General features: G+C 40.3%; 1 protein-coding gene across 1 annotated transcript in view; it reads left to right on the forward strand.

The window, feature by feature from the left end:
• The first annotated feature begins 579 nt into the window (after positions 1-579).
• The window catches only part of LOC150088438 (uncharacterized), a 225418-nt gene continuing 209582 nt past the window's right edge, over positions 580-16415 (forward strand). The window contains exon 1 of the mRNA XM_090370156.1: positions 580-890. Coding sequence (XP_090226282.1) covers positions 710-890 — 181 coding nt within the window. The 5' untranslated portion in view covers positions 580-709. The remainder of the gene's footprint in view (positions 891-16415) is intronic.

The following is a 16415-nucleotide window of genomic DNA, read 5'->3' on the forward strand; positions in this document are numbered from 1 at the left end:
TGGTTTCCCTGCTAAAGAAAAGAATGAACTACGTGTAATATTTTCTTGTTATTTATCGTCCTGAAACCCGGGTCATTCTGTAGCACGTGGTTCTGTATTATTCTGCCCACTAGGTTGACGAAACAATAGCCTGGCGGCTGAATCAACAAGCGCGCACACGTGTCACGGGCAAAGAACTTGTAAATAGGCAACAGGGACTATTACAGTGACTGCACTCGGTGCGAGTGAGGGGGAACTGGGACTGGCAGAAAGAGACCTGCGAAACAGGAAACTAACACGCGGACATGTTCCGGTCTTGGCTACCGTAGTCAGAGGCCCGTGTGGCCATTCACTGCGCTGAGTACCTGCAAATTTCGCCAGCTACGGGAGGTGTGTCCTGTTGACTAGCTTCTCTGCTCGCTTTCTCCACTGTTTGCTGTAAGAAGGAATGACTGGCGAGAATTAGGTTTGCGAGTTTTGTTTCTAATCGCAGTGTTATGTAAACACTCCCTCCTTCATTTCGTGATGTACAGTGTGCCGCATCGAACTCTGCGTCATAGCATCCGGCGATGAAGCACCTGTTAGAGCGCAGGTGGGCCGAAACTCGTCCAACCTGTTGCTTCGTTCACCGCTGCGGCTACGGTTGTGTTCGTGGCCCTCGCTCGCTAAGGAGGGCGTGATGGTCTAAGTGTTATTTATCTTGGATTCTAAACAACACTCCCTACCCGCTATGATACAACTTAGGTTTGCCTCTGTGATGCTTCTGTGGGTACTTGTGTCGCCGTGTACAGCACAGTTGTGTTACCCACCCGGTGGGGTGGCAGGAATTGTGATTGCGACATTTGTGGTCACCGTGGTGCTCGGAGGACTGTCTGTTGCCGCTGCTTGGTATTTTTGGAAATGTAGGCAAGGTAGGTCTAGTTTGGATTGTGTACTTGAGAATCCATAGTTATTATTAAACTTGAAATACAGCTTTAAGAACTGGTATATAGATTTAGTTCATGGCAAATCAATTCTTAGTTACATAAAAACTTGTTATCTTGACAACTAAGTTGATACTGTTCTTGAATTATTGATAGAAGTCAGTAATTCAAGGGGGCTGAGTTATTTATATATTGTAAAACACATTAAATAAAATTTCTTTGGCAGCCGAAGATTATGAGACTCGGCCCTCATCATATTATTATGAGCTTCTTTACTTGCTGCTTAAAAATTTGTCCGACGTTTTTGAGAATGTCTTGAATTATAATAAATATCAATGCACACAATCCACCCAAGAGGTCGGAGAATATTATTGATAATATTTAATTCTCTTTTCTGACGATATTTATGTGAAAAGGGACCGGTCTAGAAACGCAAAAGATAACAGGAATGAATTCAAATAATCACCAGTTAAATCTTTTTCATTTTGATTCATTGAAGAAATGCTAATTTTTAGTTAGGATAAACAGCTAAGAGAATTAGAGATGGCAGCCATTTGCATTTTTATAATTTATATTAATATTAATATAAATTATAGTCATTGGAAACCTTTGCGTGTAGTACAGTGGGTGGAAAAGACCCGACTTCGAATCCCATAGATGACCTGAAGAATTTTTAAGGGCCTTTTTCAAAATGTCTCAGGCGAGGATGGCATAGTTTTTCTCCGTGAAACTCTGGTATTTCGTCCAGAAAACAAGGCAAATCGAGCATACAACATGCTCAGTTTGCTGACATAATATATACGGCACAATGTGGCCTAAGTCGCTGATGCGCCTAACACCCTACAGCAAACACACATAGTCACTGGAAATATTAATTTGAAGTAAAGGGTACCTACCATTCAGAGACCTCTGATAGACGGCACCGAAGTGCCATTTAATGTATTCGTTTCAGAATCCGAGAAAATACATTGTGACACATGCATACACCTTTAACATAAAATTCACATTCTATAATGCTTGGTATTTGTGGAGTAGAAGGATTTATGGATGTAATTGTAATCTTTAATGCTTTTACAGAAATCCAGTGCGGCATCCCCACTGCAGAGTTCTGCAGTACGGTAGTTGTCCATAAACCGAAGGATAACATGCTGTTTCCCTTATTTATCCCTTCACAGACAAGCAGACTTCTAAGATGGAAAAAGCTCAGATATGGTTTGTTAAATAAAACTTCTTCGAAACGACAGATACATCATTAATTCATCGACACCTTACCATTTGGTATTTTTTCAATGAACGTAAATGTTTCCCTTCTTGTTTATGTGTGGTGTAAGACTGAAGCAACTCATGGTGATTTGCTTCACAATATGTCTGATGCGATTATGGAAAACTTTTAATTATTTTTCTTAAATGAATTTTTTATTTCGGCAAAGAGGTAAAAAACTTATTCCAAAAACTACAGATGCGATGTGGGTTAAGTCGTTTAGGGTTGATACCATAAAATTACGATTTGTTTCAATAAAAATATTCACTGGTTTAATTTTCTCAAATCAGATGTCATTGGTTTAAATATTAATAAATGAAAGAATTTTGCTCTCCAAAGAAGAATCTGGTATTTAAAAAAAATAATTGAATGTAGAGAGAATATTGAAAAGTGTTAGAATAGGAACATTGAACATTGGGAAGATGAATGAAAAGAGCAGAGTGCCGACCCCATATGAACGTGGGCAGAAGGTGAGGACAAAGAAGAAGAAGAAGAGAGAAAATATTGAATCTAACTGACTAATAATTAATTTTGGTGTTCGAAATCAATCGCAGAAAAGGAAAGGATATTTATAAATTTCTCTGCTGTTTAGTACAGTAAAAGAAACTGAATTATTAACCAAAAAATAACCCCTCTTGCTTGCACGCCGTACGAGGGGTATCTTATAATCAACTGAAAAATAAATAAATATCGTATCTCCTACTTTGTGCACTCATGAGCCAAAACATTATGACCATTAACCTAATAGCGTGTTGGGCCGTCTTTCGCCTTGATGCCCGTTTGCAACCCGCTTGGCATCGACTTCACCATGGAACGTGTCTTCAGGTATCCTAGACAGAAGGATGTCCCGGAGTTCGGCAACGGAGTGAAGTACTAGCGTGGACTGGTGAATGTTGCGTTCAGCCGCATCCCACAAATGTTCGATGAACATTGAGCACGTTGATCCCGTACCCACTACATACAAAATATCTCGGTCTAATCATAGACAACAAACTCGACTTTCAAGTTTGTTGTCTATGATTAAACAACAAACGTGTTCTTGACTTTCAAGAACACGTAAAGCAGACATCAGAGAAAATAAAGAACTTCTCTGATGCAGTAATGAGAGTCTCAAGACAGGAGTGGGGTCTCAATAGAAAAGTACTTGCACTGTACTTTACATAAGACTATCTTCGTCCTTATCATGACATATGCTGCCAGGGTCTGGTTCAAGTCAGTCGCCAAAGTCAAAATCAAAACCAAGTTATTATCAGCACAAAGGAAAATCCTACTAGCAACCACACATGTACCAAGAACAGCATCAAACGACGCGCTACAGGTAATAGCAGGAACGATCCCCCTAGATCTCCATATAATATACACAGAAATGTCACAGAACCTGAAGAAAGGGGCAAGCACAACTGTGCATGGAATAACCACCATCCCAGAAAACAGTCTTAAAGACGAGAAGAAAACCACATGGCAAAAACTGACAGCAATCTGGCAAGACAGATGGGACACCAGCGAACACGGAGAACCTACAAAAACGTTCACCCCCAAGGCAGATTTTGCAAGCAGTAAGATAATAACCAACTGGTTCCAACCTAAGAAAGCTACGACCTATCTAATCACAGGCCACGGCTCACTAAGAGCAAAGCTTCATGAAAGGAATCTAGAATCCGACCCCCACTGCTCATGTGGCGATCCCGATACCTGGGGGTATATGCTACTAAACTGCCACCTCTACTCAGATGAAAGAACAAAAATAAATGCGAAACCTTCTACCAGAACTTGACAATAACTACCTCCACATCCTCCTGGGAACTTGAACGCCTTCCAAACCTTTGCTGAGGAATCATTCAAGAAAAGACAAACAATAAGAGCAACTAGATCAGCAGCGGGAACCAGTAATGGATAATCCCGCTATTGATGACTCTAAGCTTTTTTTTTTTTTTTTTTCCCTCCCTGGACAGCAACTGGAAGCAGCCACTCATCAGTATAGCACTACCTCTGCTGAGTGGAAAAGTACAAGTACAAGCACATCAGATGATAGCAAGAGGTCCGGCTCCTCGCGCCTAGGGCGGACACCAGGGGGCAGCAAGACTTTCCGGGCTGCCCTCTGGTGGCCAAGTGACCTAACACTAACAACACGCTACACAACACAAACAACACCTCCAACTGCTTAAGCACTTTCCTATCCAAAATTATCACAAACCATCACTAATAAAAAAAAAAAAAAATTCCTCTTCTTTTCTAAATTAACTTTATCTCCTTATAACTTCATCCTTCAAGAAATTCAGATAGGCGCCCAGATCTGCAGAAAACTGCAAATAAGAGGCCTGAGGGACACACACACCTCTGCAGGCGGAGATCTCGATGACGGTCGGTCAACTTGAGCGCACGAACTGGTCGCCTACTCCGTAGACCTATCCGTTAGATGGTGTGCTTGGAAACGCTTCTCTGCGTCCCCTTGTTGTAGCCTGCCGTTAATTGAGGGTCGTGAGCTGACAGTTAGCATGTACTGTCTGTTATCCGGAGCAGCACATGCTAACCGCCGTTCACCTCGATTGTCAACCAGTGATGATCTCCCCGTCCGCGCTTTGGGTGGTTGTCTGTGTCCGTCTTCGAACCATTTCCACCACACCGTCACCATGGTGGCCCTCGAACAGCCGACAGTGCCTGCAGTTGCTGAGATGCTGGCCCTGCCTTCCAAGCGCAGCAAATCATTCCTCGTTCAAACTCCGTCAAGTGCTTCCCTTTCCCCCATTGCACGGGCTTTGTACTGACACGTAGTACTGTGCCGTCACTATATATACTGCTTCACTCGTAGGTGCTGTGGGTTAGCTCAGAGACACAGAGAGAGCCACCCGCCGGGTTTTTCAGTTTACACAACAAACAAATCAGTGTTGGCACATTGTAAAACCAACACCAGCACACAAACCACTGAGGTCGCACCCCTTTTTTGCTCCTTTTTTCCGGCGCCTCTCTCTCCCTTTCACTTGCAACAGTTGAGCTTCATCAGAAGCTATAAGGCGCTATTTGAATACACAGTAGCATTAGCTGCTTAAATTGTATTGAAACTAAGTATGATTAAGAGCTTCTATTGTTAAAAAAAAATGTCTTCACTTCAATGTTCCCAATGGAATGAGTGAGTTGCATCCCAGTTGTAGTATCATTCAGTCTTGCTGTTATCTGCGGACATTTCCAGGCTTCAGTCTGATTTCAGAAAACGTAGTTTTCTGAAACTACGTTCTCCCCTCTGAAAAATCTTTTCAGAGGGGGAGAACGAATTAGATTATCCTCTATTTTGTGTCTATTACCATGAGTTCACCAACCGTTAGCTGACTTCTTCAGAAAGTCAGAAGAACTATAGGCCATCGAAGCGAGGAAGAACTTCTTCCTCGCTTCGATGGACTATAGTTTGCACACCTCAGTATAAATTAACGTTCTGGCAATATGTTTTTAGAATTCGCCGTTTCCAGCTTTTAAAATTTCACGCTGAACTACCGTGTTTTTTTTTTTTTTTTTTTTTTAATAGGGAAGTGTGTTTCAGTTAGGTTTTGAAGCTAAGAGGCGTAGAGTGTTTCATGAAATACAGTTTCAAAGCTATTCATAAATGCATAAATTGTTTATGTATGATTTATTGTTTATGTATTAATAACAACCATAAGAATGCGAGTTTCCTCGCATTCTTATGGTTGTTAGAATATTAAATGGCATATTTTCCTATGAGTAACCGGACGGAAATGATCAATTCTTCTTTTTCATTATATCGTGCACTATCAAAATACATTTCACTGCATTCTTAGTCCACCGTCACAGTTAGTGGTTCCGCCACTTGCCACTCGTTTGAAGAAGTCTAGGTTCGATTCCCTTCTATGACTGGAGGAATTTCTAAAGTCCTCTTCAATCGAGTCTGTGGTTAGCCGATCTCAGACGGAGGAAGTAGAGTTCCTTCCAATGAATTATTCGAGTTCTTCAGCCCGTGCAACATTGAGATTGCCCCTTAAACAAGCACACACTTGTACAGACATAATACACAACTGTACAATATCAAAGGCCTCCGTAGCCGAGTGGTCAGGAGCGGGAGTGCAGTGGCACACGCTCTTTGAGTATACCGGGGTTCAAGCCCTTGACTGCTAAATACGGTCGATCTGCAAACCCGCACTGGACCAGCGTGGCAGATTATGGTCCATTTCCCTCAGCATGAATTGTTGAGGAGTCTTCCATCCTGCAATTTACTTTTTACAATATGATTTAAATCGCCGCTGCACCTAAAACCTTACGACAGTAATCTTAGTGCGTATTACTTGGAAATCCTTCATCAGATTCACTAGTAATGTGCATTTATTCATCTATCTAACTACGGTTTATAACTGCGTCGGTGCTGTTCGGGAACAGGTTTGAATGCATGATAAATTCTTTGCACTATGTGTGTAAAAGTTTTCGCTCTGGTGAGAAATACTTGAAATTTATCAGTCTGTTGAATGGTCTTATTCCGTTACGCCAAGTGGAAAAATGAAGCGGTTTTTATTTTGCTTTGTCATTTGAGTCTTGAGGTATACGAAGTGTTTAAAAATATAGGGCTTCCTCAAAGCTCTTTTGAAACAAGAACAGTGAATTTACTTGGGACAGGAAATTCCAATGCAGTACCAATACACTGGCCTGCATAGCATGCAGGCTAGTGTATTGGTACTATATTTGCATCAGTTCCATTACATGGATAACGTCCGAAAACGTCGAAGACAAAAATGCGACATACGCAAATATAAATACGCAAATATCATTGTATCGTCAACGAAAGAAAGCATTTGTGTAAATCCCACACTATAGGGCGGAATTTATGATTTCAGTAATATTGGGTCCGAAACAACTCTTCTTTCAGGGTCTGTTGCGTTAATTAGGTTATCTTTTGAAATTAGCCGCGTGTAAACAATTACTTCTGACCACAGTACACTTGTGTGGTTAGCACAGTTGGTAGAATCGCCATCCTCTACCCACCGGGTGGAAAGGACCTGAGTTTTAGTCCCGTCGATGACATGAGAAATTTTTATGGGCATTTTTCACAACGTGGCTGAGTTAATCAGTCTCAGGAGAGGGTAGCATGTTTTGTTTTCTCCCGGAAACTCGCGTTTTTCGTCTAGCAAACCGACCACAGAACACGCAATTTACAGACAGTATATAAGGAGCAATATGGCCTTAATCGCTAATGCTCCCAAAAACCTACTACTACCACTACCACCACAGTACATGCTGTAGTCATTATCATTTTTAAATGAATGTAAGAAATAGCATCAGATCAGTATTTCAGTTTTTTATTTGAAATTGTCCTTTATGAATCCCCCCCCCTTTTCTCGTAGAAAAATGTTTATGTCTGAGGCACGCAAAGTTATAAATGTGTTTCTGTCACACGTTCTCCGTGACAATATTGTGCTTTCGCCACCTTTCACTCTTATCGATATGGAGAAGCCCTCGTAGATAGTACAATCGGTATAATCACCGTCCTTTCCATACTGGCTGTAAAAGGCTCTAGGTTCCAATCCCGCTAATGACGCAAGGAAATTTTATGGGCTTCGATTTTTTCTCCCGGAAACTCGGATTTTTCGTCCAGCAAACAGGCAAATCGGCCACAGAACACACGCGATTTACAGAGATGTATATTGCGCAACATAAGATGCATTGCAGGATCATCTAGACAAGACTGCAGCAATAATTCAGACACAGCATGGGTTTGTTAAGGGAAAGTCTTGTCTGACAAATTTGATAGGATATTATGATGTGGTTACAAAGGAACTGGATGCAAAAACCAATTTTGATATCATATATTTGGATTTCAGGAAAGCTTTTGACACTGTTGCGCATGGAAGACTATTGTACAAATTGGAGCAGAATGGTATTAAGGGTAAGTTGCTACAATGGATAAAAGGATGGTTAAGTGCGAGAAGACAAAAGGTGGTAATCAATGGGTGCTGCTCTTCTTGGACTAATGTTATTAGTGGAGTCCCACAGGGTTCGGTGTTAGGTCCACTGTTGTTTTGTATATTTATCAATGATATTGATGAAGGTATATCAGGCTTAATGTCAAAGTTTGCAGATGATACAAAGGTTGGCAGGGTTGTTAATGACAGTAATGGCAGTCTGCTACTGCAACAGGATCTAGATAATTTGGGCAGATGGGCTAAGAAGTGGCAACTGAAGTTTAACCTTGACAAATGCAAAGTACTGCATATGGGTAGAAATAACCCCAGAGAAACGTACCAACTGTGTGGTACTACACTTAAGGTGGTAGAAAATGAAAAAGACCTGGGAGTAATTGTGCAGTCAGATATGAAGTTCTCTGAGCAATGCAGACAGGCTGCCAGGGCAGGTCATGGGGTTTTGTCAATGATATATAGGAATTTTGCTAGCAGGGAAAAGGAGGTGATTATCCCGCTGTATAAGGCAATGGTCAGGCCACGCCTTGAGTACTGCGTACAGGTCTGGAGACCTCATTTTAGGAAGGATGTAGATTTACTTGAGCGGGTACAGAGAAGGGCAACAAGATTGGTGAGGGGAATGAAGGGATCCTCTTACCAAGAGAGGCTTAAGTTCTGCAAATTGCAGTGGCTGGAGACTAGGCACCTGCGCGGTGATCTGATTGAGGTATATAAGGCCTTGAATGGATTGAGCACGCTGAATTCTGATGGGATCCTTCCACTTGTTCAGATTACGAACCTAAGGGGGCATAAATTCAAATTAAGAAAAGACAGATGTAGAATAGATGTGCGGAAATTTTCCTTTAGCCAGCGGGTGGTTAATTGCTGGAACAAACTTTCATCTGTCGTTGTGGAAGTTGATAGGTTGAATAAATTTAAGGAGGAACTGGACAGGCATTTGGAGGGAATGGTGTGATTTTTTTTGGCTGATGCTGCATAAGCTCATACATTTGCTTTCTTGCATCACATGCCACTACTACTACCACTACATGGAGCTTTCTATTATATACGGCTTGTTCCTCATCAATCTCATTTTTAGAACTGTGAACGACAAGGAAAGAGGCATTTGCTAATTTACTGACAAGTGGAGGACGGTGTTTTAGCTAGTATTTCTACTTTATCGGCATCGCCATAGATGAGTTGCCTTTCCGCACATTTATTTTCGAAGAAAATAAATCTTTAATGATATTTGTTTTTATAAACTTTAAGTACTTTTATTAATCTTTATTACCTTCTAAATTCAGAGAGGATATCATCCTTGGGTCGAATTGTATGAGTTGCGTTGGAAATGGAAAACCTGCAGAATGAAATTTGCTTTTATTATTATTATTTATTCAGGTAAAGGAAAAGTTACATTCACTCCTAGGCAGAAAACATTTGCTAGCAGGGTAAACAACTATAACACATCAAACGATATGTACATTGAGTAATATAAAAGATGCAGAGATACCGTCAAATTAATGACAGCAATCTAAGACAGAACATGTTCAAGATATGTTCTAAATATATTCAGCATCCTTCCAAGAAGGGTGCAGGGTTACCAGAAAGTTGTAGAAGGCTGTCCAGAACAGGAAAAGGAGCGCAGGTTATCCTCAAACACAGAAATCCACTGTGAGCGAAGGAGACAAGAGTTGAACTCTGCGACTCCTTCCACCCTCTCCGGTTTACGTTTACAAACTTTGATTACTTTAGGGGAATGTTTTCGGCCAACTGTCTCCAAATCTACAATAAACTGGACATCAACCCTGATAAGTTCGGGGTTTTTTTATCGAGTTTTTCTATTGATTTTTTTTATTTTATTTTTTGTTGCACCTACTGACCATAATCATTCAACAATACTTGTATGAAGCTTAACAAAGTGAAATTAGCCATTTCCGTGTATACTGTTTGGAAGGTTATCATCAAGCAAAGCGGTTTTAAGTTGTTTAAAGAAGGAAAAATCAACAGGATCAGTGAAAGACGGGCCAAGATTGGGAAAACCAAGAACACCTAGAAGGTCCCCCTCTTTTCCTCGCTTCTATGGGGCCAAACATTTGGCCCTACCTTCTAGGTGTTTTGTAATTAAACCCGCTTTGTAATTAAACTTAAATAGGAGGATGTATCAAATTCAGCAGTTTCGAGAATATCACCCTACAGGATTAATTTTTTAAAGCTATATTTATACATAACAGCTGGTGTTGTAAGGTGTTCCGAAGAATTTGACCAGATCAACCCGTCTTATTCCCTGACATCCTATTTTTAAATGAGATCGTTTTTTCTTAATGGAAACTAACACGCATAATTTCTGACACTGTACTTGTAGGACGGAACTCGTCAATTTGCCATTGTGAGTAAAAAAGCAAACAGATCGTCTATTATACGTGATTAAAAATTCTGTAGACGGTTGAAGGTCATTCGTGAGCTGCCGCTTCTCTTTCATTCCGTATACCTTTCGCCCACATAGTCCGTGGTACCGACTGCTTACGTAAGTAGCACGTTCCCTAGACTAAGAGTTTGTTGACGAGAAGAGGTGGAATTGTATTATTATAATTGTTGCTCTTATATTATTTCTCCCAGATTGAGTATTTTACCCCGTGACGGGTATTGCTACCAAGTACACAGAGTGGTTGTTGTTATGTCTGGTGTTACTTTGGTCTAGGAACTAAATGACTATCCTACAGGTGTTCAGGAGTAGCTAGTGAATGACTTTGATCCACCTAAAAATTCTCCCTACTATAATATTCTCCCTACTACTCTAGTGTGGCAGGGTTGGTTAGTCGTTTTACGAATCAACAGCATCTAAAGCCACTTTCTCCGCCTCTGATCGGCTGACTACAGCTCCAATTGTAGAGGTCTTTAAAAATTCTTGTAGTCTCCGACGAGAACTATGATTTCACCATACGAGTGAAAAGAGGCAAAAACACAATATTGTCTCAGACAACATGTCGTAGAGGCGCATTTATAAATTTGCGGGCCTACATAGCCATGAATTCAAACAAGACCAACAGTAATTCAACCATCGGTTTGTGGCAGTCTCATCTCAGTTGTGAATAGCTATAAGGACCTTGACGTCTATTTTGACCTGAAACTGAGATTTGATGCTCACACAGAATACCTCCAGAAGCGATTTAACACTTTACCTGGAGAACGGAACAGCACTTATACTCCATATTAACGATGCTGCAACCGGTATCCGATATCTATAAACCATTGTTTATCTCGTAATTTTATATGCTGCTGAAATTTGGGCATCTGCTTGGCCCTCACTTCAGACACCGGTGTACGCATGTGAATACTGGACCTTGAAATTGACCACTCGTAATCATCGCCGACCTCTTCAACTGCGAACCATTGACATGGCTGCAGCTAAATGTGCTTAAGCTCTCAAAGTTGATTGACATCATACGTTTAATTACTAATGCAAAAAATGTTCAAAGGTATGATAAATGTCCCGAACGTCTGGGATATCTATCAGTAGCACAACCATCCCCATCCTTGAGGTCTAATCCCACACTTATCCTGAAACACCATCGTCTGAAACTATGTGATTGTTTCTTACCTGTCCAGGCGGTTTTAAAAACACAGGCATTCCTGCGACTTGTAATTGATCTGCAGAAGATGAATGCCGATAAGAAATTCTGTCGCATTTTCCTAGAGCGGATCAAATCTGTACAATTGGAATAACTCCTCCTAAATTTCTGGTGTAAACTGTGCCAGATTACCTAATAATGAAATGAGCTGTCCACATCGCCTGTTCGAGTCCCGCGGTAATTATAGAACTGCAACGTCTGATATTTCGTAACAAAATCTTAGTTTTCTATTTTGATTCAGCTTACTTGCCATATCTTTTTTAGTGGTAATGTACAACGATATAAATATTCTCTTTGAGATTTTCCTTTATTATATATGCATTTTTAAATAAAATTTGTGTAACTAAATATTCTTGGCTTGTATCTCTTTGTTTTGGCCATAGACACTGCCATCCTTTTTTTTTTCCTTCTCAATTTTATGTATCATATTTTACATAAATGTAATATTCCTGGCCATGTTGCCATGATGAGTAATATTGTTTCTAGTACTGTACTGTGTAATATCTGTACCAGACTTAGTAACATTAAGATGTTTTTTCTTTGAAAAATTATTTCACTAAACTGCAGCATTGAATTCAATTTACGAAACACTTGAACCACAGGCACGTGCGTAGCCAGGTGGGAAGGAGCCGCAGTGCGTAGCACACGCTTCTTGATTAGACCGGGGTTCGAGCCCGTCACCACCAAATACGGAGGATGCGGAAAGGTCAGGGAATGACCACCGCATATCCCGGAGCAATATGGCCTTAGTTGCTAATGCTCCTACAAACCAAATAACAAACAAACAACTTGAACCACAAAATAAAAAGCAAATTAATTAATCCAGTTAATAGGGTTATCAGTAAAATAACTGAAGTGTTTCCTAAGTTCAGTTGAATAGCATTATAACCATATTTTCATTCTCCATAATAAACTGCAGGCATTTTAGCATAATAGGAAAATTTTATTGAATTGTGAATATCAATAGAACTAATAATAACTTTTAATATTTAGACTTCTAGAAATGATCTCGAAGCACTTGCAGCAGTGTCAACACTAGAAATGATCTCGAAGCACTTGCAGCAGTGTCAACATGTGTATGTCAAACATTGGAGGGGGGGGGGCGAATGTTTAAATCTGAACAGTTTGGAAACTTACTCATGTCGTGCATAGCTATAATTCCGTGTTTTGTCTCTGGGATGTATAGTGGCATAGTATAGTATTTAGGGTAAGGGGCCACCGGTGATCTCCCACAACTGCGCCATCTCTTGTGAAGTATACGGACGACCTCTGTAAATGCCGGAAGTGTGTGGGGCATACATTTCCCCCCATTTATTGAGTAAAGTAATTTATTTAATTTATTGATAATATTGTGTTGGGTTCCGTTGTTTCTATAGCTACTTGGCCGCAAGCTCCCAGCAGGATCCTATGTTGCCCGCCACCACCACTAGGCGGTAAGCCAGGCTGCCCATTATTCTTTCTCTGGCTGGACTCCGCCAGGGTCGCCTGAACTTCCTGGACTAAGTCCAACTTAAAAAAAAAAAAATATGAGCAAGGATGATAGTCGAAGAATGGGAGTCAAAGCTCGGAGGAAGATGGAAGGAGAGGAAAGAAGGCGCCCTCCAGATTAGGAAAGGCAGGGAAGGAATGAAGGATTGGACATTCCTGGGTCGGGAAGCCCACCCGAGCCCAGGTACAGTAAAAGTTTGCAAGGCCAGAGAACCCTGCAAAGAGGAATGCCATTTGGCATTCCACACCCGAAAGTGTTAGCAGCACCTGACTCACTCTACGGTGTACAAGTCATAATTATTTCACACCCGAAGGTGTCTGTGGGGGAAGAAAAAATCCTACCCTTCTCAGGGTTTGCAAGGTAGGTTGTTCCTGCTCAGGCATGGGAAGAATATATCATCTTGCACTTTAGGGGAGTGTCAGAAAGAAGATCCGACAAGAAGGCATAATTTGCCTATTATTAATTTTCAAAATTTTTTTCGCCAGCCGATTAAAACCTTGTCGAGGACGCAACTGGCCCACACTTTGAGCACACCGAGTTTAGAGAGAGAGAGAGAGAGAGAGAGAGAGAGAGAGAGAGAGAGAGAGAGAGATAATCTTTATTACCCTTCACGGCCATAAAGCCAGGGGCTTACCCGGAAGTTTCCCAAACTTCCGGGAAAATTGAACAATTATTTACAAAAAGGTAATTTTATTTTAGTATACAAGTAAAGTATACGAGTACACAAGAATGTGTTTTCCTTAGACAAAACACTATAGTTTTTAGCTGCAGTTTTAGCTCAACGGTTTTGCAGTTGGATTTTAGGCGCATCAGCAACTTAAGTCACAAGTATGAGACGCAATTTACAGTCATATTATATACTTGCATGCCCAGTATATAATATGTCTGTAAATTGTGTCTCTTCTGTGGTCGATTTTCTGTTTGCTGGACAAAAAATCAGAGTTTACGGGAGAAAACACCATGCTACTCTCGCTTAAGACCTGCTAAATCAGGAATATTGTTAAAAAGACCCATAAAAATTCCACACATCATTGACGGGATTTAAACTTTTCTATCCGCTGTGGGGAAAGATGGTGATTATACCAACTGTGCTACCCACGAGGGAGTTTTGAAGTTGTGTATAAAAAATGGTTATTACTGTATAATTCAAACAAAGAAACAGTCGGATAAGTAACACTTTTTTAGCTCTGGCTTATAATTGGTTATCCTCCGATCCTCTTCAACATGTCAAATAGCTGAAATAAAAGTATCAGAAAACATCGTATTTACTGGGAACATGAAATTATTTCGGAAATATAAAACTGGGAATCTGAAATTATTGTGGAAAGATTAGCAACCAGGTTCCCCAGACAATAATATAATTAATTATTCTAAAAAGAAATCATATCATTTTGCATTTTCGTCAGATGTGCTTGATTTCACCATTTTACCAAAGTTGTATTTTAAATTGAATGCTATATTTAACTGCATGTACACTATATTAAATTGTTAAATATAGTACATAAAAGCTGAAAATATTTCATTCTTACCCAGTTTACTTTCAAAAGTTGACGCTTTATGACGTCGCAGAAAAAAGTTTTCATAGTTAAAATATGAGTTCATAAATCGAATGGAATGTTTGGTGTCAAAAAATGTTTGGTCGTAAGATCGATGGATGTTCTTAAATCAGAGCGATTCGCTGTTGAGAAATGAACGAGCGTTCTAAATTCTTCAATCCATACATAGCAGTTCTATTTGTTGACTTGACCATTAAAATTGAAATAGTTGGTGTTTTGACTATTTTTATTACCTTGGTTTACTTTGGTTTGAGTATCGAAATCTGCTCCCGTAATCTTTTAAGTTTGAAGTCTAAACAAAGAGTTTATATGTAAACGATTAAAGATTCTAGGGCAAGATACTTCTTTCTTACGCTTGTCTATCTAATATTTTTCTCTGCCGATAACTATTTCGTGAGGATTTTTTTTAGGGTTTTGTGTCTGTTTGGTTTAATGACAGCAGTGGAACTTTTAGGACTTCCGATAAATTTGCGATGGTACGCAGCTGATATCAGTTCTCTTTCAAAATGGGCATCAGCTGCAGAGTAGAAGAGCAGCCTCCTCGTTCATCCTAAAGGTGTTCAGAGGGATTCTAGTTAGGAATCGGTGAAGTGAACGCCGTTCTAACGTCATTCTCCTCAAACCAGGCGTCTGGTCTGCGGGGTAGCACAGTGGTATCGTCACCGTCCTTCCTACACCTGTTGTAAAAAGCCCGGGTTCGAATCCCGTCGATGACGCGTGGAACTTTAATGGGCTTTTTTCGCTCCGTTGCTGAGTTAGTCGGTATCAGGCGTAGATAGCAAGGTTTTATTCCCAAGAAACTGGGATTTTTTTCGTACAGCAAAACAGGCAAATCGACCTGAGAACACACGCAATTTATAGACATATACTGTATACGGGTTTATGTATTGAATTACGAGTAACCCTAATGTAATAATTACATTAGGGTTACCCGTAATTCAACCAGAAGTCTACAAGTTAAATTTTTTTCCTAAGCATTAAAAGACGGTTATTATATTAGCACAGTGTCTCATATAGGGTATTATTTAAAATGTCAACGTTTGACGTTTCAGTTTCTAGGTACTTTGATCAACTAGTTGTCCTAGTCGCACAAGAAGCAGCTGTACACTGTGATATCTAGTCCAAATTGCATCTTAGAGACAATGCATTCCGGTAAGTAATATTCTCCAGGACATCCTCTGTTTCTCCATTAACCACTTGACCGTGTACTACGAGCAGTATATACCTTACTTATCCGTGGACTTCTTTCCACTCTTCCAAATATGAGAGGCATCGCACCACTCCAGGCAACATTTGACGCTGTGTTGAGTGGTTAATGAACTGCAGCCCTCCTATGGAAACCAAAGCTGTGCAACTGCCTATGGAGAGTGAGGCACTTAGAGCCTCTGTTCTTGGCTCATATGATATTTTCATAACCATTGTCCATCTTCGTATTTTGCCATTTTCGCCTAATCACAGTATCTTTGTAAGACTTAAACAATATACAATATACAATTACAAATAACTGATTTCACATCTGACAATGAAACGTTTAAAACCACGTAATTTCTGCATTTCGTCCTGCATTCCTTGTTATTGACACGTCGTTTAACCTTAAGACTTATATAAACTGCATTTACTTTATGTGGAACTGGTCGGACCTATTTCATTGGCGTCGAAAGGATGTACACATACCTTTGATAGT

This window comes from Mastigoproctus giganteus, chromosome 3 (genome assembly GCF_048544385.1).
Source record: "Mastigoproctus giganteus isolate SK-2022 chromosome 3, ASM4854438v1, whole genome shotgun sequence".
Taxonomy (NCBI): domain Eukaryota; kingdom Metazoa; phylum Arthropoda; class Arachnida; order Uropygi; family Thelyphonidae; genus Mastigoproctus; species Mastigoproctus giganteus.